Source organism: Rhinatrema bivittatum, chromosome 2 (assembly GCF_901001135.1).
Source record: "Rhinatrema bivittatum chromosome 2, aRhiBiv1.1, whole genome shotgun sequence".
Classification (NCBI taxonomy): Eukaryota; Metazoa; Chordata; class Amphibia; order Gymnophiona; family Rhinatrematidae; genus Rhinatrema; species Rhinatrema bivittatum.
Window position 1 is genome coordinate 238,165,907 of NC_042616.1, and position 27,538 is coordinate 238,193,444.

Sequence of the window (27,538 nt, forward strand, 5' to 3'; positions counted from 1 at the left end):
CCACTGTCCAGTGGCCAAAGAAGAGTCACTGTGGTGCTGCCAGCATTTTTCCCGCAGCTGGAGGCAGGAAATGGTCTGAGATGCCGCCGTTTTCCCCGCAGTCAGTGGCAGAAGAGGCCTTGCTGTACAGCAGAGAAAAGGTCCAAAATGTGTGTGTGAAAGAGACTTGCCCTGTGAGAGTGAGTGCCTGTGTGTGAGAGAGACTTTGTAGTGTGTATGAGAGGGTGTGTGTACGTATATCAGCGGGTAGGATTGTGTATGAGTGCGTGTATATGAAAGGGTGGATGTGTGATTGAGAGGGAGTGTCTGTATGAGAGGGTGAGTGTGTGTGTGTGTGTGTGTGTCTGAGATGGTGGTGTGTATGTGTGTGTGTATGTATGAGAGGATGTTGAGGGTGGTGTTATGTGTGTGTATGAGAGGGTGGTGGTGTTTGTGTGTGGTATGTATGTGTGTATATGAGAGGCTGGTGGGCTGTGTGTGTGTGTGTGTGTATATATATATATATATATATATATATATATATATATATATATATATATGAGAGGGTGTGTGTATATGTGTATATATGAGAGGGTTTTTGTGTGTGTGTGTATATTTGTATCTATGAGGGAGAGTGCCTGCGCACATGTGTGTGCGGGTGTAAGAGTACCTGTACAGATGTGTGTGAGAGGTTAAGTTTGTGCACCCTCCTCCAATCTACAACAATCTCAGGAGAATTGGAAATCTAAAGTACCCAGGTATGGAGTGTGGGAGATTTTTTTTTTATCCTTGTTAGTTTTAATTATTGGATGTGATGTATCTGCTGTTTTGAAATATTTTGGTAATATTTTAAACGTTTTTATAAGTATTTTTAATTTATCAGCAGATTTGGCATTCTTTTTTTGGTATGTTTAATGTTTTATATTTCTTGATTTTGTTTGCATTGCTTGTTATGCTGGAGACAATCCGGATGTGGATCCTTGGGTCGACTGGCCCGAGGGAACAGTCGGTAGGCAGAACTCCCACTGGGCAACAGGATCTTCACCTGGAAACCCGAGACTCCTCCAGAGGAGCTGTGGGAGCCCGGGTTGCTAGGACTTAGGAGACTTCGCCCTGGAAGCCCGAGGTCCCCCCAGGAGGAGCCCGTAGGGACCCGGACCGCTGGGACTTAGGCGAGGCCGAAGAAACCCAGGAGTGGAATCCGGACCGGAGTCTGGGCCGGCAGCGGGCGAGCAGAAGTCGGTGTCACGAACCGAGGTCAGGGCAGGCTGAAGAAGCAGGAGTCGGAGTCACGAACCGGAGTCAAGGCAGGCTGAAGACAAGCAGGAGTCGGAGTCACGAACCGGAGTCAAGGCAGGCTGAAGACAAGCAGGAGTCGGAGTCACGAACCGGAGTCAAGGCAGGCTGAAGACAAGCAGAGTCAGGCAAACCGTGGTCAAGGCAGGTAGCAGGCAAGCGGAGTCAGGCAGAGCGGAGTCAGGCAGGTAGCAGGCAAGCGGAGTCAGGCAAACCGTGGTCAAGGCAGGTAGCAGGCAAGCGGAGTCAGGCAGAGCGGAGTCAGGCAGGTAGCAGGCAAGCGGAGTCAGGCAAACCGTGGTCAAGGCAGGTAGTAGGCAAGCGGAGTCAGGCAGAGCGGAGTCAGGCAGGTAGCAGGCAAGCGGAGTCAGGCAAACCGTGGTCAAGGCAGGTAGCAGGCAAGCGGAGTCAGGCAGAGCGGAGTCAGGCAGGTACCAGGCAATCCAGAACGCAACTTAGAACTACAGGAAGTAGTGAACCTCGTTGCAAGGCAAAGAAGGGAAGGGACTGCAGGGCTTAAATAGCCCTGCAGCGTCTGACGTCATAGAAGGGAGGAGCCGGGTTTTCCCGCGCTGGTCCCTTTAAAAGTGGAGGACAGTCGCGCGCGCGCGCCTGGGGGCGGGACTGGCCATGAGGCCACGCCGGCGGCAGCGTGAGAGCCGGCGCATGGCGCCCGAAGGCACTGCAGGCCCGCGGAACGCGGCAGCTCCCCGGAAAGCAGCGGCCGGGGTCCTGCGGCCGCGGAACGCGGCAGCTCCCCGGGACTCGGGAGGAAGGTAAGGCCTCGGGCGCCAGCGTGGCGACCGAGACCGCAACATTGCTTACAGAATTTGACTTCTTGTGATTTCCAGTTCAGTTTTTGTCTGTATGTTTCAGGTTATATTTTATGATCTCTTTATTCTGTATTTGGTGAGAGTCTATCTGTGTTCTGCTTGTGTGACTGAGGCTTTAGGTATTCTGCTAGCAGTTTCTGTGTAAGGATTAACAACAACCTGGCTTTAATCTGTTTTCCAAACAGGAGGTGTATTGGTGTTTAGGGCCTGATGTAATACTTGCAGTATGGCTTTTTCAGAGGTTGAGTGCTGGCAATTATGATATGGAAGGCTTACTGTATTGGAATTGTAGTTTAGTTTATTCCTGGCTTTCTGTGGACCAAGTCCACACATCCAGTGCACTTTACCGTAGGCCTAATACTGTTGCGCCCATCGGTTGTAGACGGCTGCAACCTCTGTTGCTCACCTCTCTTTTGCCTGCTCCGGTCATTTCGAGGAGTCTTTCGGCCTTAGCCTGCAAACCCTGCTCTCCCTGGCGTCCCTGGGTCGGCATGGGTGATCCCAGATGCTATCTTGATGATGGAGTTACCTGAGGTGTACGCGCATCAGCCTCCCTCTTGTTTCCATCAGGGTGGGAACCTCTGGGGTGTTCCCACCTGTGATGTCACCTACAAAGAGGTATTTAAACCCTACGGTTCCTGAAATCCAGCAAGTTAGCAAGGACTTTCGTCTTGTCTGATTCCACTCCTACGAAGATCTTCTCTTCGCTTCGCAGTACTCGTTCCTGACTACTGAAATTGGACTTAAGGTACCAGCTCCTCAGGGGCCTATTGTGCTCTGGCTATCTGCTCCTCAGAGGGCCATCCCGTCTGCAGGAGTCTTCTACTTCTGTCCGTGAGTACCATCATCTACCACCTTGGTGACAAGACCATATGTTGTTGTAAATTATATTTTTACTTCAGAAGATTGCACTTTGAATGTCTATTTTCCATATGCAATCTGCCTTTTTAGGTTGGGGAAGTTAATAAATTGTAAAATGGAAAATAATGCATAAATTTTAATTATGTTGGGAGAGGAGGGAAAGGGGAATGAAAGGCTTTAAGATTTGTCTAGAGCAGTGGTTCTCAACCTTTTTTCTGTTGGGACACACCTGACAGATGGTTCTCACATGCATGACACACTGACCCATGATCGTCACGGGGCTAGATGTAAAAGTACAGTTTGCATCCACGGTAAGCCCCCTGACCCACAATAATGGATGTAAAGCAGAATTATGACATTCTCCATTCAACTCACCCTACCAAAAAGATATTCTGGTTCTGGTGTCATCTCAGTAACAGCAACTCAAACTCCTTCTACTACCAGGCTCAATAGCCCTATTTATGAAAAGACAGCAGTTTACCACCAATGCACGTCCTCTTGAGAAAACACAACAAATAAGACTGATACAAACACTTACATGCTAGTAAAATATCTCATCTCGGTAACAGACACAGAACCGACCTAACATACTCCCAGGATCTGTAGTAATGCACATAAACTAATCCGCACACAGTTACACCTGTATTATGGAATGCACTCAACCAGTAACAACCCTATCTATAAAACGGCAACACTACAAATATTAAATCAGGTCCTAAACACCAATACACCTCTTATTAGGCAAACAGAACTAGCAAGCAGCTATAGATCCCCACACAGAAATAATTGTAAAACTATACTAATAAGCAGAATAAATGTTTCAAAGCAGCTATGAACAGAATAACATCCAATAATTAAAATCTCATAAAATCTATTAAAAATTCTCCAAACACCAATAAAATATTTTTAAAAAGCAGACACATCACATAATATTAAATAATTAAAATGGCAGTCTATCAATAAAGATAAACTTTAAAAGCCACCTTTACCTACCCCCTCCAGCAGCTCTCCTACTCCTCTTCCATGCAGGCCGTAGCACACAACAGAAGCAGCAGTAGTGGCTAAGCTCTATACTCATGGTCCTCTTCCTTAGGGCCATCCAGTGCTCCCTCCATGTGACAGGGGCCGGCCAATGGCACGGATACTCTGTCACATGATAAGGGCAAAGGGCCATCGGCGCCATTTTTATTAGTGGTAGCTGACGGCCCGAGAGCAGGAGATTGCTCCCGGGACCCCCACTGGACAACCAGGTACCTGTAAAACATTTTTTGGGGAGTCGAGTTTATCGGCTCGGGCGCAGCCGATAAACAAAACCGCGATCGGGCCAGACGAAAATAAAAACATGATGTGAATCAGAACCGGAATCAGAACCGATTCCAGTTCCGATTCACATCTCTACCAGTCACACCCCCAGGACCAATTTCTGCCTCTCACACACCAATCATCTCCCAACCAGTCTTTGACACACACACCAGTCACCTTCCTGAACAGTTTCTCTCATGCCATACACACACACAGGCTTCCCACTCCCGGGTTCTATCTTACATATATGGGCTTCTCACACCCATACTGTGTCTCACACTTACCCACACACCCAGGTTTCTCACTCCCATGCTCACTCTCTCCACATGCACAGGCTTCTCATTCCCATAATCACTTTCTCTCTCTTACACACACATGCACCAGTCTCTCTCTCATTCCCATACTCGCTCTCTCCACGTGCACAGGCTTCTCATTCCCATAATCACTTTCTCTCTCTTACACATACACGCACCAGTCTCTCTCTCATTCCCATACTCGCTCTCTCCACGTGCACAGGCTTCTCATTCCCTTAATCACTTTTTTTCACATTCACACACCCCAGTCTCTCTCTTTCACACACCGTCACCTTACCAACCAGTCTCTCTCTCATACATGCACACACACACACACAGGCTTCCCACTCCCATGCTCTCTCTCACATATACAGGCTTCTCAGTCCCATGCTTTCTTTCACACACACCCCCACAGCACCAGGCTTCTTACTCCCATGCTTTCTCATATATCCAGATTTCTCACTTCCATGCTTTTTCTCTCTCTCTCTCTCACACACACACACACCAGTCACCTCCCTGACTAGTCACTTTTATTGTCTCTCACATATACACACATCACCTCTCTGACCAGTTTCTCTCAATCACACACATGCTCTCTCTCACACACTTACACACATGCTCTCAATTACACACATGCTGTCAATCAAATACATGCTCTCAATCAAATACATGCTCTCAATTACACACATGCTCTCAATCACACACAAATTCTCTCACTTACAGGCTGGCTGGCTTCTCTCTTTCTCACTCCCTTCCTCCCCCCCAGCCCAAATGGTAGCTGCAACAGCCTCCTTTAGCCCCTACAGGCCAAGAAAGAAGAATCACATCGGCCGCGGGAGGCTTATACTGCTGTCTCCTTTGCCAATTGCCGGCTGCTTCAATTGCTCCGGGCCACACTACTGCTCGGGGGCCGATACTGCTGCCGCTGCTACATTTCCACGCAGCACGGCTCTTTCTCCTTCCTGCACAATGCACTACGTATCACTTCCTGTTCCGGGGCAGGCGCGGGAAGAAGAAAAGGCCAGCCTCGGGTGCCACAGCTTCCTCTAACAACACTGCCATTCCCATTGGGCTTGAACGTGCTGTTAGCCCGGCGGCAACAGCAGCAGGGAAGGAAGAGCAGTGGGAGAGACCAGGAGCACGCAACACACCTGACGGTGCTTGGCGACACACTGGTGTGTCGTGACACACCGGTTGAGAAGCGCTGGTCTAGAGCATCTAATACCCTTGTATCAGCCCTAAGAGAGAATGTGTCACACACACAGACTCCCACCATTCAGCAACCTCTCACACCCCCAGGGGGCAGATCCTGGAGATAGGGTGGGAAGCAGACAATAGGGAATGGGGGAGTCCTATTTCTAGACCCAGGAGGTGGGGTGGCCAAAGGCCACCCTGCCTCATTGAACATTTCTCCGGTGCCCCCTAGTGAGGACAGCAAAGACTGAGAACAAAAAAAATAACAGGCCCAAAAACTGAGTGGTTAGAGCAGTGGACTGCAAACAAGGGAATCCAGGGTTCAAATACTATTGCCATTCCTTGTGACCTTGGGCAAGTCATTTCACCCTCCATTGCCTTCCCCCTGCCCTGGTCCTCAGTGATTTCACCTGCACCGGGCCATGGGGGGGAGGCCATTTCATCCTTCGCCTCAGGCAGCAGATTGCCTTGAGCTGACCCTGGTGGTACTATCGTTCCATGCAGGTTACTACCATGTTTCTGTTAAGGGTAGTAACTGCCACTCCATGCAGGTTTCCCCTATGTTACTTTTAATGGTAGTAATTGCTGCTCTATGCAAGTTATGCCCATGTTTCTGTTAAGGGTAGTAACTGCCACTCCGTGCAGGTTTCCCCTATGTTACTTTTAATGGTAGTAATTGCTGCTCTATGCAAGTTATGCCCATGTTTCTGTTAAGGGTAGTAACTGCCACTCCGTGCAGGTTTCCCCTATGTTACTTTTAATGGTAGTAATTGCTGCTCTATGCAAGTTATGCCCATGTTTCTGTTAAGGGTAGTAACTGCTGCTCCATGCAGGTTACCCCCCATGTTTCTGTTAAAAGTAATAACTGCCGCTCCATGTAGGTTAAGCCCAAGCCTTATGCTAAGGGTAGTAATATTCTTGTAAATAAATAAATAAATATTAAATATTTACAACCAACATCAAGCAACTATCAAACCCATAACAAAATACTGCTATCAACATTTTTATGTAGTGAGAAGCCTTCAGATAATTCAGACAATGCTGCTTGTATGTGCTTTGCTTCTGGACTTGGCTGTAGAAGCAGTCCTGTGCTTTTTTCCCTCATGTCTGCATATCAGTACCCCGGACTGTAAAAATCAGAGTCCAGCGTCATCTGAATCCAATTTCTCTTTTTGTCCCCACCATTGAAGCTGAGAGCAATGTTGCATTTGCTTCAAAAGCATCAAGACTAACTGGTTAAATGTAGTAATCGCAATGCCTTCTGTTAAGGGTAGTAACTGCCGCTCCATGCAAGTTTGATATCGCAAACAGGATTCCACAGTGGAGACAACAAAAACCAAAATTAATTCATTTTACTTTTCCTCTAGCGGTGCATATGGATCTCTGTCTCTTATTCCAAACAACTCTGATGTATTGGTCATTCTTATATAAGTTCATCGCTTCTCACATCATATCACTGAATTCTTCACAGAAAGAATCATCTAGACAAGGCCACAGGATCTCCCCATACATGTGTGTCCATACATCTTCCCAGGTGCCTCTTGGCAAAGGCCCAGGAGAATTCCCTTGGCATACCAGTAACCATGGTGACAGATAGCCCTGATAGACTGAAAAAATATCCCAAGAAGCACTCCAAGTCTTTCCCTCTGAATCCCACTGTAGAATGACCAGAATCTCCCTCTCCCACTCTGACCTCAAGCTTATATTTACATAGGGCACACTTCCTCTAAAGGTCACCTCTCCAAATACTTACTTAAAGAGAAAGGCAAGGATGAGCAAGATGGCAGCATGAGTTGGCCATGGTATGCTACTGGTAGGGTCGTTCATTTCCAGTTAAAACCGATTTTCACCCATAAATTCCCAGATTTTTCCAAAAGTGTAATTAGTCTCAACCGAATTTCACCCTATTTTTAGACTAAATAAACAGCAGCTCCAGAGCTGGATATGCAGTGTCTTAAGGCCTCCAGCAACTGCTGGAAGCCAGTGTGTCTAAGGAAGTTTGTTTTTCTGTAAGGAATGTTGAAATAACAGATTTGAACAGTGAAGGAAGATCCTGGAAGAAAGAACTAAGTTAGAAATGGAGTAGCCTAATTTTAGAGCAGCAAACTAAGAACCAAAGAAACTAGTAGAGATGTGAATCGTGTCCTCGATCGTCTTAACGATCGATTTCGGCTGGGAGGGGGAGGGAATCGTATTGTTGCCGTTTGGGGGGGTAAAATATCGTGAAAAATCGTAAAATCGTGAGCCGGCACATTAAAACCCCCTAAAACCCACCCCCGACCCTTTAAATTAAATCTCCCACCCTCCCGAACCCCCCCCAAATGACTTAAATAACCTGGGTGTCCAGCGGCGGTCCGGAACGGCAGCGGTCCGGAACGGGCTCCTGCTATTGAATCTTGTTGTCTTCAGCCGGCGCCATTTTCCAAAATGGCACCGAAAAATGGCGGCGGCCATAGAACAACACGATTCCACGGCAGGAGGTCCTTCCGGACCCCCGCTGGACTTTTGGCAAGTCTTGTGGGGGTCAGGAGGCCCCCCCCCAAGCTGGCCAAAAGTTCCTGGAGGTCCAGCGGGGGTCAGGGGGCAATTTCCCGCCGCGAATCGTTTTCCGTACGGAAAATGGCGCCGGCAGGAGATCGACTGCAGGAGGTCGTTCAGCGAGGCGCCGGAACCCTCGCTGAATGACCTCCTGCAGTCGATCTCCTGCCGGCGCCATTTTCCGTACGGAAAACGATTCGCGGCGGGAAATCGCTCCCTGACCCCCGCTGGACCTCCAGGAACTTTTGGCCAGCTTGGGGGGGGCCTCCTGACCCCCACAAGACTTGCCAAAAGTCCAGCGGGGGTCCGGAAGGACCTCCTGCCGTGGAATCGTGTTGTTCTATGGCCGCCGCCATTTTTCGGCGCCATTTTGGAAAATGGCGCCGGCTGAAGACAACAAGATTCAATAGCAGGAGCCCGTTCCGGACCGCTGCCGTTCCGGACCGCCGCTGGACACCCAGGTTATTTAAGTCATTTGGGGGGGTTCGGGAGGGTGGGAGATTTAATTTAAAGGGTCGGGGGTGGGTTTTAGGGGGTTTTAGTGTGCCGGCTCACGATTCTAACGATTTATAACGATAAATCGTTAGAATCTCTATTGTATTGTGTTCCATAACGGTTTAAGACGATATTAAAATTATCGGACGATAATTTTAATCGTCGAAAAACGATTCACATCCCTAGAAACTAGAGTTCAAATCCTGCTCCCCCTTCTTGTGGCCTTGGGTAAGCCACTTCACTCTCCAACAAGTACAAAATTAGGGCCTCATTTATTAAGCATTTTCCCATAGACACTGAATGGGAGAAAAGCCTTAGTAAATCAGGCCTTTAGGGGGGGGAGTACTTGCAGTGAGAGAAGGAGGGAGCATTGTGGCTGCCGGAGAAGGAAGATCAAGGGTGCTCGTTGGCTACCTGTGCATGGCCCTGATTGCTGTGACACATCCTCTGCCTGAGCTGCTTGCAAGTACTTACTGTGACGGCAGCGATGCACAGCAGCCATCACACTGCTGAAGCCAAGTACCAAAGGGGTGCACCCCTTATGCCAGATGGGAAGGAAAAAGAAAAGTAATATTATAACCTCCTCTACAGCTCCTGCGACCACCAGAAGACCAATGGATCAACATGTCCAATGTTTGGGTGGGTCGCCTATTATGGACAGTAGTATTGAGACCTCCCCTGCAGAGGTTTCCTTAAGTCCAGGACTTATTCAGCCTTCACCCCAGCCAACAGGGTTACATTTGATCGTTAATCCTTTGTAAGCTATCTCTACCTTGCAAGGATCTGGTCATGTTGATTTTAATATAGAGCAAACATTTGATCTCAGTATTGATACATCTTTCAACAGAGGTGAACGTACAATTGATTCACACCTTGACGAGGCCCATTGAGTTTCGTTGCCAATGATTATATCTCCTTCTTTGGGGAATTTTAAGGATATGGAAGAACCTAATGTGGTAACATTGAAGGATATTTGGAAGATGGTGACCAAATTGGACCAAACTTTAACCCAGGCTATATCTCAGCTTTCAAACTTTTATGCTGAAACTAGAGTTAAACTTGAGGAACAGGATAATTGCTTAAACACAGTGGGAAGTATTATTGCTACTTTAAATGAGACTATAACATCAGTGCAAAATGCAGGATTATCCTCTATAAAAGATAACTTGATTGTCCATAATCGTTTGGAAGGTTTAGAAAATGCTCTGTGGTCAAAGAATTTGAGGTTTTTACATTTTCCAATCACGAGCCTGCTGTCATCTTTTGAAATGCTTAGAAAATATCTTATGGAGATCTTAGGTTTTTTGAGGATCAAATTCCCTGTTTCAAATATATAATATTTACCCACGCAGAGAGTGTTGAAAATGGAAGGAGTAATACCATCTCCTGGGTAAGAAAGTCCTAATATATCAACTTTCTTAGAAACTTCTATTGATATGCTGCCTATTAGGGCTACTTTAATTGTTACTTTCAGCCTATAAAATAATAGAATTACTGTTTTCCAGAAGCATTATCAGAGTAAGGATTTTTCATTTTGTGGCAATAAAATACAAGTTTTTCCTGTCTCTTGCGAGACACAAGAAAGAAGGAAGCATTTTCTTTCCTTAAAATAGAGGGTGTTGTCCTTAGGTGCCACCTTTTTCCTTAAATTTCCCTGCAAGTCTTTTTTTTTTCAGAACAATAAATTTGTATCTTATGAGCCACTTCATCTGGAAGCATTTATTTCTGATAAGAGCTGAAACAGTCTGGGGAAAGGGTCCATAACTGCTTAACAAGGTGGGTGTTGCTGGATGATAAAGTAAAATACTCTTTCTCTCTTGCTTTGTGTAAATTACTATTTCTTGATTGATTATATCCCGTCTTTATGTGGACTTGTTATGGGTTATTCTGATTGTGAAGTGATATATATGCCTAGGTTATTGTTGCATGCACCCATATTTTCTTTATTAATATTTGTATTATTCTGAAGAATTTCAATAAAGAATACATTTAAATTTTAAAAAAATCAGGCCTTTAAATTGGAAGCCCTCTGGGGATAGAGAAATACCTACCATGCCTGAATACAAAGTCATAAAAGGCAGAAGATAAATTAAATAAACAGGAAGGACAGATGGAAGAAGCATGGAGAGACTAAGGAGGATAAAAATTGGTAAGGGGTTGCCAGAAGTTGTAGTCTTGAAGCACAGATTACGTCTGATACTTCACTGGCAGACAGACATGAGAAAGAATCAAATGTAGTTATCACTTGCTTTTTCTACTGAATCTCAAGGGCAGATACAGAATAAATCAATACTATAAACAAAATAAGCATATATTTATGACATGTATCTGATATGTTAAGATAAAATAGCAACACAGGAACAAAAAAACAATAAAACACAAATCATAAAATAAAATATAAAAGGGAAATAAAAATAGAAACAATTGGAAAAGACAAAGATAGAAGACAAGGCAGAACCTGCACAGAGTAAGAAAAGAGAAGAAACAGAGGAGGGAGGAAGACAAGAGTGGATTAGAAAAGGTTTTCCTACAAAGCTTATTTTTGGAAGGAGGCAGGGGAAAGAATGGATGGAACTGGGGAAGAAGGAGGCCAAAGGAAAGAATTGAGATAATTGAATAAGTAGGGAGGGTGACCAAGGCACTGTATGATGAAAGTAGAATAGTAATGAGACTTAGTTATAGAATATAGGAACTTAAAAATAGATGTTGGATTGATTCTGTGACTTCTTCCAGTGTACCTTGGATTGGCTGGCATCATAGATGTAAGTGCATCAGAGAGTGAGAGTTTAGAAGAGGGATAAGAATGTAGGGTACAGTGAAGTAAAGAATCAATAAAGACAGAGTTGAGAGAAGAAGCTGCAGCACAGCACTGAAGTACAAAGAGGATTGGGAAACTGAAAGAATAGCATTAGTGAACTTAGAATTGGTTTAGTTTTGGAAAACAAGTTATGATCATGAACAAGAAGAACCAGAAGAAAAAGAACCAGAGAAAAGTATGACAATCAAGAAAAAAAAGGAGTGATCAGAAAGAGAAAGTAGTGAAACATGTCAACAAAACATTGCAAAGCCTGGCAAAAAGAAGGTGAAGATGAGAGACAGCTGAATAAATCAGAGAAGGAAGGAGGGGGGAAAAAAGGAAGAGCAGATAAACAGAAGAGAAGAAAAAGTCATGATTATTTAGGTAAATACTGAAATCACCTACAAGGAGATCAGGGGATAGTGAATAGACAGAGATATGAAGAAGGTGTCCAGGTCATTTATTTATTTATTTAGTGATTTTTTTATTTATTTAGTGATTTTTTATATACCGCTGCATGTTAAAAACATCACCTCGGTTTACAATAAACAAAGAAGGAGTTTAATAATCCAGGCAGGTGACAGAAAATAGCAACAAACTAAATGGTTGACAACTGATTATTGCCCTAGGATGAGTGATCCTGCCCTTCAGAGGCTGCCTGACATCCAGTGGGTACAATGACAGTATTCAATGCCAATAAAAGGCTCCTTACAGTATGTGGGAGGAATAGGGTGAGGTCTTCCCATAATTCCCTGATCGTATGAGATGTGTATTGGTAATGCTGTGAATGTATGCAGGCAACAATACTACAAGGCTGTAAGTTTATGAAAGCATGAAGGCTGTATCAACAGTGTTGTGACAGTATGAAGACATATTCTGGCAGTGCTGCTACAGATTGAGGGAGGTACCAATGGTACTGTGAAGTGTCCAGGGGTGTGCTGTGACAGTATAAGGTGTACCAGCAGGATTGGGAGGGCAGGACTGTTACAGTATGAAATTTGTACCAGCAATACTTTAACAAAAAAAAAAATGGGAGTGTGGCAGTGCAGCCAGTAATAGTACGGAACAAGAGCTATTTGCTCTGACAGTACAGGGTGCAGGGATTAAAATGAGGTTCAGGAACTGTAAGCACTATGAGAGTATGAGAGGTTCTGATTGTAATCTACATAGGTTAAACAGAGAGTATTAGAGGTTCTACAGTTGGGAGAATAGTTATGTAATTAAATAATATCTGTGCTGATTTTGGTTTGCTGCATGTTGGACATCGCTTAGAAAATGTATCAGTTAGGTGATTAACACATGATTTTTAAATAAATAAATACAGTAAGACATACTGTAGGTGCTGTGAGTGTTGTGAGTGTAAGAGGGATACTGTGATGTGCATGGAAATGTGACTAATGTAACAGTTGTGGAGGAAGGAGGAATGGTACTAGATGGACAAATGAATCAGTATGAAAGGGGTAGCTGAGACTGTGAATGATGTGATAGTATTTGGAGAGGGGGGTGTCTGGTGATACTAGCAGAGCTGTAACCATATAAAAGGGGTATCCAGGAATGTGAGTGCTGTGATAGTATGTGGGTGGTGGTACTATCAAAGTTGTAACAATGAGATGTGGACTCAGAGCTCTGAGTGTTATGACAGTATGGGTGTGTGTTGGTGTCGGGGTAAAAAAGAGTGTATAAAGGCTCTAACAGTATGATGAAAATATTGGACTGTGCATGTTGTGACAATATTGGTGGTGAGGGTTATAATAGTATTTATGAGGGGGTACCAGGGCTGTTACAGTATGAGAGGGCTACCAGGGACTCTGCTGATAGTTTTTAGAATAGAGAGGGGAGTGTTATGATACTAGTTGGGCTGAGAGGGGTCTCCAGGGATGTGAGTGCTGTGTCAATATTTGAGAAAGCAGCCATAATACTATCAGAGGTACCTGGGACTGTACTTTCTGTGAGAATATTGGGGAATGTGCATGGTAGTATGAGCTAGGGACCAGAGATGTTTTATTATACTATTGAGTGCCGGGGGGGGGGGGGGGGGGATTTACAATCAGGGTTGTGGGGGGTATCGTGCGGTGATAGTATTTGGTGAGGGGTGATGTTATTTAGAAAGCTCTAACAGCGTGAGGGGAGTACCAAGGTATATGGCATTGAGGGGAAGGGGGGTTAGATGATGTGACAATATTTCTTTTTATTTGGGGGTGGGGTTGGGTAATAGTTAATTCTTAGCAGGGCTCTGACTGTCTGAGGAGGCATTGGGAGGGGTAACCAGGAGCTGTGCATGCTGTGACAAAATTCAGGGGTGGGGGAAGGGAGGTAATTATAAGCAGGACTTGAGGAAGGGAGGGGGGGCAGCGTGCTGTGACAGTCCGGAGTGCTCACGGCGGGGGTTAGGGGGGGGGGGGACCTTTTAATAGTGTGACAGCAGGAGGGCCGTCCCGCACAGTACCGGGGGGGAGCTGTGAGCGCTGTCTCACCGGGAGCGCTCCGGCCAGAGGGAGGCAGGCGGAGAAGCCATTGCCTGCTTTAATAGTTGCTGTTGCAGCACTTCCGCTTCTCTTGAGAGCGAGGGAGACACGAGTGCCCAGGCCCGGCCGAGCCGAGAGCGGAGCCCTGCACAAAGAGAGGTACGGAGACCCCCCGGCTGGCCGTCCGCGGAGGGAGGGAGGACAGGGACGGGGACGGCGAGAGAGGTCATGGGGGACAAGGCTCCTAGTTCGGCCGACTCTCCCTCTTCTGTCTCCTGTTCGGGGGGATAATCCTCCTCCTCCTCTCCCCGGCTGTGTGAGAGGATTGGGGGAGGCGGGGAGGGGGGGAAGCGGTTTGCTTTCAACCCAGTTTTGTCTGCCACAGGGACTGCAGGGGCCCCAAGAGGAGGAAATGGAGCCAACAGGTATCTGAAGCCTGGATTCTTGCCCCCCCCCCTCCCCCTCATTTTTTTTTCAGTTTATTAGGTTCCTACTAGGGGAAGGCAGGCCTGGGCCGCCCCTGCCCCGAGGATTGGGGTGGGGGGTGGGGGCACACGTAGCTCCGTCTCCTTCCCGGGAGCCTGGGGCTGTGCTGGAGTGGGGGATGGGGAGCACAGCCGCTGCTGGCGGCTAGGGAGGTGGGTTTTGGGTGTGTGTGTGCGCGTCTCTCTATTTCTGCTGGTGTTGGAATTGTTTATTTATGTGTAATCAGTAGTTTGGGTATAAAGCCAGAAAGGTACGGCTGAAACTTCTTTTGATCCGCTGAAGACTGCTTCCCCTCACTCTCCCCACCCCGACTATTTATTCTAGATATTGTAAGCCTCTCACTCCCTCCTTCAAAAGGGGGGGCTGCAGCAGAGACAGTCTTTCTACCTTATGTGTATTAGAGAGAGAGATGCATTGCTTGCAAATCCGGGGTGCGGAGGGGTAGGGAGCTCCAGAAAGCAGTGGGCGCTGGGTGGGAGCATTGCAGGATCGGTAGGTGGGGTGTGGGTCCGGTGGCAGGGTGGGTGCAATGTCTGCAGCTCCCCGTCGTCAGTTATCTCTCGGGTCTCCTCTCTCTCTCTCTCGCTCTGTGTTGCCCCCCCCCTCCCCCTGCAGGCTGCCTCTCTCTCTCTCTCTCTCCCTCTTCCCGGCTCTGATCGCCGATCTCGCTATGTCGGATGACGATTCGAGAGCCAGCACCAGCTCCTCTTCATCCACATCTTCAAACCAACAGATCGAGAAAGAAGCGGCCACCACCACCCCCAAGAAAAAGGAAAGTAAAGTCAACATGAGCAAAAATTCCAAACTCCTCTCCACAAGCGCCAAAAGGTAATAATAATCATCATCATCATAACAATTGTATGTATGTCTCTGTAGGTGTATACACACAATTCAGACAGCAGCACTGGTGTGCATAGACATTCTGCCAGTGAGGGGTGGGGGGGGAACTACATGAAGAGGGATTTTGTCCCTTTGTACTGGATTAATTTAATTTGTTTGCAGATATAAAATAGACATGTGATTGTCAAGTTATGGTAGAATGTAGCTTTAAATAAGTAATCCCTATTAATTTATGGCCCGCATCATCGGCGTGAAAAAAAAACAGTAAAAGGAAGTGGGGGGGGGGATTTTTTTTTAACCTGGATCTACATTTTGATGGGGTGGTTATACAGTAAAAAGATCCACTGATCAAAAAAATGTGTAAAAGTAGATCTAAAAAAAAAAGGTTGATGGTAGGGCGCCTTGCTTCAGCGTGGCATGGACGTAAGAGACACAAAGGGCCGGGATGTTGAGAGGGAGGTTGGGTGGGGGTGATCAGGAGGCTGAAAATGTCCACTTCCCCTTTAAGTTTCCTCCGGCTCCTCAGCTGCCTGCTTGCTGCTACTACCGCCGCTGCCTGAGATTCCGGGAGCGCGCGCGCAGCGCGCCCCCGACGCCCCTCATTTGCATATTAGCTTAAACCGTTTGCCTTGCGCGGGGGAGATCGCGGTCGCGCGCCCCCATCTTGGAACTTGGGCCGCCATGCCAGTCTCCTTCCCCCCTGGGGGGGTAAAAGCGGTGGACCCTGACCCCACGGTGGAAGGCTGGAGGGTTGCCCGTTCCCCGAACGGAATCGAAGGCTTCATGGACGCCATATTAAAACTCGCCGTGTGGTGTGTTGTGGTTTTTTTTTTTTCGGGGTGGGGGTTGGCAAGGGGGGGGGGGGGAGTGGGTGATTGCTCTGCGCGTGCGCGCTACCCCGCCTGGAGTGGTCGTTAATAGGGCAGCGCACGCGCGCGCCCCCTAACGTTCGTCCCTAATAACTGCCCTTCCCTTCCCCTAGCCCCGGGCGCTGCCTCCCCCGACGCATGTCTGCACCTGCAGAGGTGGGGGGTGGCGGCGGCGGCGGCGGCGGCGGCTTCTGGGGTTCCGCACTGAGCGACTTCCCGTTTTCTTCCCACAGAATTCAGAAAGAGCTGGCTGACATCACCCTGGACCCGCCTCCCAACTGCAGGTCTGTCTACCGCCGACACACACGTGGGTTTGGACGGGCTTTAAATGCTGAGTGGCTGCCCATGCTGGGGAGGAGGGGGGGATGTCAAATGTGTAGGGCTCATGGAAAAGATTTTCCTCCTGTCATCATTTTCTGCTCCTGCATCTTAGCTCTGGAAATAAACGGCATATAGACTTTTATTTTGGGGGAATGGAGAGGTGTAATTTTCTTTTTCTTTTTTTTCTCCAGTTGGTTTGAAACTTTTTTTGGTTATTGAGTCGGTCCATGATTTTAAATGTCAAGTGTGCATTGGCTTTTTCTTGTTTATCATGTAAAGTAGGTGGGTTTTATTGAGGCTGATGGTTTTTATACCCTTTGATAAAATGACGCTTTATAATGTGGGCGGTTGTGTATTCCACAACTTTAATTTGGTAGAGTTAGAGAGGGGGTGGTGTGTCCATTATTTTCCGGCCATCCTTTCTCGGTGACTTTTGCTTCTCTCTCTCTCTCTCTCTCTAGTTTCAATCACCCATTACACCTGCAAGTTACATTACATTTTTAAATTTTGTTCTCAAACTGGTTTCCAGGATCTCCACAGTGACTATGGTACATCTGTATTCAGTTGGTTCAAGAACAATGTTTAACTTTCATAATCAGGTTACACTGAAATCTGGACCTAAGCAAGGGTGTCTTCTGAAATTTGATTTGAGAACCACTTTGTAGATTTAAAAAAGAAAAATGGAATTAAGGGTTAATAGACAAGTTGTAGGTAATATGTTTTTTATTGGACTAACTTAATATGATGAACTTTCAAGAGTTATCCTCTCCATCGGGTCATTGGAAAAACGGCATGCTAGTACAGCATCAGGGTAGGTCTTAGGCTGTCTGTATGTATCATTACATTTTCAAGGAGGAGTGGGGTGCAGAAGAGAATGCCAGAAGTGCTAAGTCAGTAAAATTTTGCAATTGAAAGGGTCTATATAAAAATGGAATGTGAGTATGATATTGTTAATGTACCTCAGTAAATAAAACTTATCTAAAAGGAAAATATGGAGTGCTGTCCATTAACTGATTTCCATTTTTATTTCATACATGGGTTGAATGGGTAGCCACTGAGTCATTTTTGATATCAGTAGCACCCCTCAGTATGATTGATACTCTGTACTTGTACTAAGTTCTTTCAGCTATCATAGGCATTTGTGCCAACATTAGTAGTAATATGGTGGGAATTGGCAATGGATATTTGAAGAAAGACTTTGTATCCAATGAAGTGCAGAGTTCTAGGTCTGGAGAAGACTTGAGTTCTTTACAGGCTGTAATATATGCTTTTCCCGTCGATAAGCAGGGCTGAATTAGCCATGCTGTATGGGAACTGTCAATCAGGGCCTGGGAGGTGGAGCTTTGTAGCAGAGTGTAGATCAATAAGTGAGTCACATGACTATGCATGGTGCTAAACAGAACACATTTTTCACACTGTTTTGGTTAAGATATGAGAGGTGAATATTCTAAAATTTTAATTAGCTACCTATAGATAAACCTCTGCTTTTAAACATTTTTCTCCACTGACTAAAATTCACAAGCTGGCCAAATTTAGCTCCAGGTGCATCCCTGAGTTAGGCTTATAATTTAGCTAGTAATTGCTGATTTTTAACAAGCAACCCCAGCTGCTCAAATTTTGACTGGCTAGATTTAGATGAATTTTTAAGCAGAAAGCTAGTCATTTGTTTTGGCTGAAAATACCCTAAAGATAACATAATTTAAAAAAAAACAAAAACCTTCAAAGTTTTTATTGCATGTTCATAGAACTGTGACTGACCTTCAATTACTTGTTTTTTTTTTTTTTTGCTGGCCCAGTTGAGTGGGCTCCAGCAGGGTCTGTGGCTTTTCTTCTGTGTATGTGCTAATGTTGTTCTTGGCCTTGGCCAGCAACTTTATTTTACCTTGTTAGTTTCCTAGTTGAGATGTGTGGGGTATGTGTGTTGGGTTTTTTTTTTTTTTTTTTTTTTTTGCAGCCCTTCAAGTTTTATTTCTTAAACGTCTTGCCAAATCAACTCTCTACCCTACCCCTCGATTTTTTTTATTTTTTTTCAGTATGAAATGGCATTTTGGGTAAGCCTTTGGTTGAGCTTTTCATGGCAGTTGCTGGACAAAATGGTGCCCTGAGCAAGGATTGCTTTCAGCATCCCCCTTCCTTTTTGGGTTCACACATTCACAGACTGACTCAAAAGGGTTGTGTGGTGCCTCCTCTGACTTGGCACTAGTGTAGCTAGTCTTCTTGCCCACTCCTTTTCACACCTACATTTTTTTCTTGCTACATTGAAACTGCTGGCTCATTTTTCCAAATTCCTTCTCAAATGCACAGACAGGATAGCCATTGTGTAACGAAGTGTGCTAAATCTGCCTTGGGAAGGACCATAACACTGATGGCTGTGAAATCTGCTCCAGGATGCCACCCATAGTTGTTTGGTCCTCAAATGACAGACTCCATACCCTTCTGGCTTGTGAACTCAAGCCAAGCTCCAAGCAGTTGGCTACAAAGGCTCAGCACATCTCATTCCAAGGGGTCTGAGAGGTGAGCCAAGTCTTTTTATCTTCCTATTGCATCTGGAGCCAATAAGCACTGAATCTAGAGTTTCTGTTTAGATATGTTGATACAGCTCTTCGCTCAGCTCCAGAAGCCTAGATGTCATGGCGGTTTTACAGACATTGAAGTTGGCATGATTGGAGGTTAACTGTGTCCTATGCCAAGGCCACTTAGAGCTGGTTTTCCAGAGCCTTCAAGTCATTCCTCAAAAGGACCATCAGGGATATATAGTCTTCTATGAGGCCTAACCACCATCATCTGATTTGACATAGATTTGGAGAGGAGAATTTTGCTGATTCTTGCCAAAGATCAGACTTATTGTGGTATCAGCTTCTGGCTCAGCACCATCTCAAAGCTCCTTAATTTTTCAATGTATAGAGGACTGGTGTTTCAAACATTAGTCTGTTGGTAAGACATCTTTACTTGGTCTTCTGAAGTACCTCAATACCCTGAAAGAGTTGGTCGAATTGTCCATTCACCCTCTCTTCCAGGATGTTTGCAAGGAATATTGGAAACCACACAGTGGATTCCTGGTGACAAAGAAGGTGAACTCCAGATTGTGAAACTAGGAATTTGAACCTCCATTAGGAGGCACAATTACCAGAATACTGTGCTACAGTCTCTCATAGATTCTTAACAGTTCTTTCTTCATGGCTGAATACTTACATGCCATTTTGAAGATGCAGCAGAATTTGACACTTTCCCTAAAGAGAAACTAAATACACTTCACACCCTTATGAAGAAAGGCAAAAAATGTTATATTTAGTTTGGATGATCTATAGTCTTTTTGAGACAACCTAAAGAGGGTCTGCAATGGCCCTCAACACATACAAATTCTCATGGCTGTGAATGTCAACAAGCCTTTCTGCCCATCTTCACAAAGGCCTAACAGGCCATGCAGTGGTGGCTAGTCTTTTTAGGGATGAAGTCAAGGAAGCAGTGGATATAACAAAGGACCAACAGACCATTTCTGTTGCCAGCTTTGGAACACTGAAGATCCCCAGAGTGGTTTTCTGAAGAATCAGTTTCTTCCTCAGAGGAGATGGTCTAGGGTCCCTCTCACCTCGGATAATAGGGCTGAAGATCTTACCATCAGTTTCTAAATCCAATATAGCTACCCAGTCAAAACTTCAGTTGGGATTTGACTGGATCCAGGGGTGATACCCAATGTTCCAGTTTCTGATTTGGAAGGTCATTCAGCTGGCATCATTGCACCCAAATGGCACTGCAGCCCAGCCATGGTGCTACATTCAGCGGATAGAATCCCTCAAAATGTTTCCAACTACCAGGGCTCTTGCAGCTTTTATCGATTGTAGAGCACCAACTTCAACAGCCACCCGACTGGACTTGCTCGCCCTGCGGTTGCCATATTGCAGCCTTCTGCGGCCGTCAGCTCCCCTCCACTGTCTTCCCATACAGGAATTTCTCAGGGCACTACAATCCATAGGGCAAGTTTTCCATGGATTGCTTCTCACACCCTACTGCACTGTGGTGTAACCGGTCTCACCGTCATCGGATTTGTCTCATTGACTTCCGGGAAAAAGAGGGACAAAGCCTCAATGTGGGGAAACTCTTAGACGCCGTGACCCACACACAGATGTTTGGAATGCTACAGAGTATTTGCGACACCCTGCCTATTGAGAGAAAAAAAAAAAAGCCGGGGGCGTACCCCTCCTGAAGGTGGCCAACGTCCTATCAAGAAGACCTCAAAAAAAAAAAAAAAGTGCCCCGGGCAAGTAAAGTGCATGTCTCGGCCCTTTCGATCGAAGGGCACTCCAATACACAATAAAAAGCCACATGGGTTGTGTAGTGTGGTCTTACACGCATGTCTTTAGTCTCTGAAGCCTCTGTCCCAGGACACACTCTATTTTGAGCACTACATGTCATAACCAAAACTTCACGATATCTTCTTCAATTATATGAAGTTTTAGATGTTTTCAGAGAAATCCACCGCCAACACCATGACCGCGATCGCTGACCTCACGGACAAGAATAGCTGTGCTATTAAATGACAAACCATCCTTTCTTCCCAAAATTCTTATTGGTGACAGATGGGCAAAAACAATCAAGGTTCTAGAGACAAAAAAAAAACCCTCCCAGGTTTCAATCTCTACTCAAATTTACATGCGGTGAACGACCTTCCTCACCTATGGAAACAAAAAATCGTCCAGCAATATGATTTGATGAATCAGCCACGGACAAACATGACTTTATTTTCTATCTATATAGTCTTTACTGACCATATTGGTTTACTGACCCACTGGTGTCTGCCTCAGCCTTCACATTTGCAGGGGATGCGGTGGCGTTCGTGAGCCCCCTGCCAGCCTCCACAAGCCGCCAAGTTTTCTAAGATGCCCTATTCCCACCACTTTTAATAGAAAGCGGGCTTCCCCACTTCATTCTATCCCTGGACACCGGTCAATCGACGTTTACTCTCTGCGTTCTATGGAGGTACTCTCTCTCAGCTTCTTTTTAACTGCACCTTTACTGCCTGGCCCACCGCAATCCGCACAACAGGCTTCTGTTACAGGAGATCAATCCTCTCCTCCCACGTAGAGCTACTCCCCTTGACATGGAGTACGATAGCCTCTGTCGAACCCGAACCTTTGTTCTCTCAGAAGATACCCAATGAGGAACGAATCCTCCGACACCACGAGTTTGTCACCAGAGATTCCGCGATGGTACTACCACACCCCTTTCGTCGACATGGGATCCAGATTTTTTTTCCTACCTGGACGACTACCTGCGGGTGGCCGCTAGCCAATCCATCCTGCGACCAATCTTCCCATGCACTACTACTTCTTGCCTAACCCACACTACTTGCGAACGCAGAATCCCATCTGCAACACACACAGGCTTCAACCTGAACACAGGCCCTGGCAAGACGTATTGATCACAATCAAGAGACCACCATGGACCTCAGCCCGACGAGTCCTCACTATTCTCGGTCACAGGACATCCTCAATCTCTCGCACCTCATACGTGACAACATGTGCCATTCACACTGGTCCCAATACAGTCAGCTTTTCATCTTCCCTCTGCTGCTGGCTCACTCCCTCCCAGAAGCCGCAGAGACTTGAAGTGATGGTGGGACACATTGGTGTTACCTGTGGGCTTGCCCCATCCCACATCATACGCCACTACTGTGCCAACAGTCCCCTGTTGCACCCATTGACAGAATCACAGACTGTACCCACTTTCAGCGGGCGCGACACATCACCCGCACAGGAGCTTCGGGGCCCGACTCGCTCTTCAGTCATTCGGGGAGGACAATTTTGTAGACTCATCCTCATGCTCCGCCCAACCAATCACATTTTTCCCATTCTGCCTCGCCAAAAGAGGACGGTCAGTTTCCGGATTCCCTGCAGAGCTCCAGTAGAAATCCTCGAACAAGTAGGCAGCAGATCAATCTCCCTGCGTTCTATTTCTACCTGCAGTAAATAACAACTTCTAGACATTCAACTTTACTTTTCATACCCTCGACTGGGTAATTTCAAGTGAGGTCAACTTAAAAAAAAAAAAAAAAAAAAAAAAAAAAAAAAAAAAAGGAATGGAAAGATACATCTCGATCTCTTCGCATCTAAGCAGCTCAATATACTCGACCTATTTTGTTAATGCTGCCCAACTGCCCATCCTCTCTCACAGGTTGCAGTCCCAGTAGACTGAGACAGTCTACTCCCATTACTGACCTTCACGGAGCTATCCAGAACTACATTACGTGAACCTAAATTTAATGCTCTAGTGTCAAACCAAACAGTCATAATATGCCTCCCTAATGTAATTATCGTTGGCCCACCAATCCCTCTGAGCAACATCCAACCCCTTCTCGCCTAAGCGGTAATTGCTACACCGCTTCACCCATTGAAAATTGCACGGCTCAGGTCCCAGATCCGGGTTTTTTTTCCCTTAAGCTTGAAGTTCTTCTGTTCTCCTTGCAGAACACATTCTTCTTCGCATAAACTACCAAAAAAAAAAAAAATCACACTACACTTTCGAGTGTTTTTGCTATCAGCGTAGGTCCACCAGACCATCTCCAGGCTTCCTCCACTTTCTTTGCCGCAGCCCTCTGACCAGCTTCGGCTCTGACATACCTCAGTGCCATGACCCATGCCACTTCACTTTGTCTGTCTGCTCTCTGCCCCTGCTCACTTCCAAGTTCATTGGGGATCTTGCGTTTTTTCTGGTTACGGACCGAAAGCCTATAATTCCATGGGACACAATAGGGTGCCATAGCACATTCATTCTCCCACCACAGGGACCCCTGCACACTTCTCACCCCATATCCCTCACCTGAAGGCTGCCTTTTCAATCGCCTCCATCTCCACCAGGCACATCAGTGAACTGCAAACCATCTTGGGCTACCCATCCTGTCAGATTTCACCATGACAGGGTTACGCTTCATGCGCATCCCGCCTTCCGTGCACAGATGCTTGTCAGTTTCTACATTGATCAAGCCATCACCTCCCCGGGGTTTTTTTTCCCAAAACCTCGGGCCTACCAGGCCGCGCATACCTCCTTATGCTGTTTTGTAACCGAACATCACTTTCACAACGCCACAATCCATCTGACTCCTGAATGCCCGAAACTGCTTATCTTCAATGACACTCTCTTGACTTGGATCTCAGACTGCTTCTCAGCTGTCAGCAGTATTCAAAGACCCTGTTTACAGCCTATTTCATACACCAAGTCCATACTGTACTTGATTCACTGGGCCATCTCCATGAATGACCTACCCTGGTACTTGCAACACAACCGCAGAGTACGCGCTATTTTTATTTTTTATTTATTTAATGGTTTTTATATACCGATAGCCGTTTTCACATAGTATCAGTTTACAGGAAACAAAACATGGCATAACAATTACATGGAACGAATGGCAACAAAGGAGGGGAACAAATAACTGGAACTGGTATTAAGTATGTTAGGAGAGGGGATAACAGAAGCTAACAAACTATGTACAGATTGGACGGTAGTGTTTACGAGAAATTGGATATGATTCATGCGGAGATTGGGTGCGGGTGGGTTAGAAGAAGGCCTGTTGGAACAGCCATGTTTTTCGTTTTATTTATTTATTTATTTTTCTTTCGTTGTGCATGATTCTAATCTGAGTTCGGGGGGGCATGGCATTTCACATTGTGGGACCTGCTATTGAGAATGCTCTTTTTTGGTGGAGGCTATATCTGATAACCTCCCGCTACTGCTTTACGAACAGACTGCGGATGATGCACACGGGACAGACACAGTTCCCGGATATTGCATATCTGAACCACTACGACACCACCATCATAAACTGTCCACCTATGGTCTAAGCCTTGAGCACATTTTTCCTGGTTGCTTCAGGGGTATATGATATGAGCTATATGCGCTCATTACATTAGCTGGGGACTCCAAGACAGCATGGCTAATTCATGCTGCCTATCTACGAGAAAAGAGCAAGTTTGCTCACCGTAAACTGTGTTTTCCGTAGATAGCAGATGAATTAGCTATGCTGACCTTCCCGCCTCCCAGGATAGTTTTTCACTTTGCATCTCATCTTGCTTTTAATACAGACTGAGGAGACTTGAGGCAGCGCGGGATCATTCAAGCAGACACGCCTCACTATCAAAGTTACGTTTTCAGCTTTGAGAGCTCCGCCACCTAGTGACATGGAGGACATTCCCAGAGAGCATGGCTAATTCATCTGCTATCTACGGAAAACACTGTTTATGTGAGCAAACTTGCTCTTATCATAATATAATTTAACAAAGGGATCTTGAAATTCCCTTGTAGCAAATTATTTGGAATGAGGCTGAGGTAATAGCAAAAAGAGCCCAACCTCTAAACCCCAAAATACAGTTGCTTTATTTATTTTTTTAATGCAGAAATCTTTTTTTTTTTCTCATTTTACTTTTAAACAATATTGTACAAAATGGTTTTTGAGAATTGGGGGGGTGGAGTCCAAGGGTGGGATGAGTGTAAAGCTGTGGGATGTGAGGCTGTGGTGGTGGGGTGGGAGTTGGGAAGGGTATGAGTGTGAGGCTGCAGAGAGTGAAAGCAGTAATACGGGATGAAAATGAGATTGTTTGAGGTGGGGCAGGCTACAGAGGATGAGACTCTATTCCTCCATGCCCCTCCCTTTCCCCAGCAGTTTCACAAGTCTCAACCTCATCCTTCCCACTAGGCTGGTGGGTTTCTGGGTAGATTAATGCAAGTCTGTGGGTGGGGGTCAGGGGAATGAGTGTGAGGCCATGGTGATTGAGATGCTGGGGAAATGAGATACTTGTGGAGGGGGGTAAAAGTGAGACTGTTTGGGATGGGGACAAGGTAGAGGGAATAAAATTCTTATCTCCCATGCCTCTTCCTATTCCCAGCAGTGTCTCAGCAGTCTCTCAACCCTTATCTTCCCTGCCAGGCTCTCACCATGCGGGGAGGAGGAGCATTGAGAGAAAGATACTCCCTGGGGATAGAGATTGAGACTTGAGACTATTTATGATTAAGGAAACTTGATTGGCAGGACAGTTTGTACATGCGATGCTAAAGTAATACACAGTGTTTAAGAGAGATTTGTGAAAAATGCATGTAGTAAGGTTAAAATACATTTACAGGTTAAAGAAGGGACAATATCAAGAAAAATTCTCAGGTTCTGGTGCTGTCCCATATTGCATCTAATTGAGATCACGTTTTATGGCCTAGTGGTAGGATATAGCATATTTTAGTGCAATAATTGCTGTTTCTCTTGTTTTTTATAGTAGAGGATGGATGCACTTTTTTGTAAGATTTTTTTTTTTTTGCTGATGTATTTTAGATATTTTATGCTTAGTATTGTACTTATTTTTTGTTGTAAATTGCCTTGTCTCCTTTGTGTAAGAGAGGCGGTATATAAAAGTAAATGTTATGTCCTCCCAGGAGTTTTTCCTCCTCACTTTTCTTTTGGAAATGTTTCATTTTCTCTCACTTTTGGAAAATGTATGCATCCAATATTTTTGTATTTTGTACAGTACAGGAGAGAATGCATTTATCTTTTGCTGAGGTTGCTCAGCTGGCAGGTCCTGGCTTTTTGGGGTTTCCAGTTCACCTTTTGCCTACATATTTCTAATTTCTGATCTTATTCTATATTTAGTAGCTTCTGTCTAGGGCATTGGTTCCAACATTTTATGACTACTATACCCCTTTCAAGAGTTTGTCTTCTGTACCTTAGGGTCACACACATCACAAATTCATAGCAATTATTAAAGGCCCCTAGTCAAAAAGGTGTATTAAGTGTTAACCTGCCAAAACCCTCACTATTTAGTGTAGGCTCCATTATTTTTAGTCTACCTATTCACTAATAAATTGTTTTGGTGCCTTCCATCTCCCCAATTCTGCTTGCTCTCCTACTGCAACTGAGGAGTAGTAGCAAAACAATCATAGTAAGTAGTAAGACTCAGGAGAGACGGTAGGTACCATAGGGTTCATTGAAAATTGCACGTCCTGTCTCCAAAGTTGTCTTTGCTTCCACCCTGGTTGAGAACACTGTTCTAGGGCACCTTGCAGTATTTTGAGGTACTGCTCTTTCATAGCTAAGATTATTACTGTGTGGGTCCAGGGAATTAATGGTGTTTTGATGTGATTGGCTTTCTACATCAGTGCTTACAGTGGCTCAGACCTGTATGCCTAGTGTCCACCCATGTTAACCTTGGGTCCAGTCAAAAAATCAGTTCTGGCTATGCCACGGATTTAAACAAAACAAAAAATAGTTTTCAGATTTCCTTTTCTCTTTCAGAATTTTTTCATCTTTGCTTGCTTTTTTTTTTGTCTTGACATTTGTAGCTGTTCTGTTTTCTCTAATATTTGATTTCTTTTTTTCACTTTGTCTCTCCCACCCCCCTGCAACCTTTTTTTTTTTTTTTTCCCTGCTAGAGTGGCTCTTCCTGAGCCAGTGCCAGGCTCCTGGGAATTTTCAACCCTTGAACTTCAGTGAAATTTAACTTTTCAGTGTAATCATGGTCTTGTTTTATATTAAGCCCCCTACTTCTCTGAAGGCTTTACAGCTTGGTGTTTTGTTTTTTTTTGTGGTATTGTTGATACATATTTTTCTGATGCGAATGCATGTGCTGTAAAAGTATCAAAACAGTGCTTAATTTCTGTTTGATGATTTTGCAGGAAAAAAAAGATGCTCCAAGTAAGAATCCATGGCATTGAATCATGAATAGTAACACTTTTTAGGTCTATTTTGAACTTTTCAGCTGTCAGACAATTGAAATAGTGCCTTTGTATTTTGTATGAAATGGCTTCTTGGAATCTTTTGAAGTTATTTTGCGTTTTTGTTTCTATATTTGTTTTGTAGTTATCCTTTTGGAAGTTTCATAATGGGACAAATCTAAGGTATTAGTTCTGAACATGCACTTGCTGTTTAATCCATATCCCCTACTTGTCTGTTTTCCCCCTACTTTGTTCCTCTGCTATTTTGTAGGAATATGTGAGG

The 27,538-nt window shown here is 45.3% G+C and overlaps 1 protein-coding gene across 2 annotated transcripts in view; it reads left to right on the forward strand.

Moving 5' to 3' along the window:
- The first annotated feature begins 14,012 nt into the window (after positions 1–14,012).
- LOC115084421 (ubiquitin-conjugating enzyme E2 E1) overlaps positions 14,013–27,538 on the forward strand; it is a 207,000-nt gene continuing 193,474 nt past the window's right edge. Inside the window, exons 1-3 of one of the 2 annotated variants that reach the window (XM_029589298.1) lie at positions 14,013–14,212; positions 15,155–15,367; positions 16,482–16,532. In XM_029589298.1, coding sequence (XP_029445158.1) covers positions 15,210–15,367; positions 16,482–16,532 — 209 coding nt within the window. In that variant the 5' untranslated portion in view covers positions 14,013–14,212; positions 15,155–15,209. Of the gene's footprint in view, positions 14,213–14,456; positions 14,479–15,154; positions 15,368–16,481; positions 16,533–27,538 lie in introns of those variants that run through there. The other variant, XM_029589299.1, reaches the window with a different exon arrangement.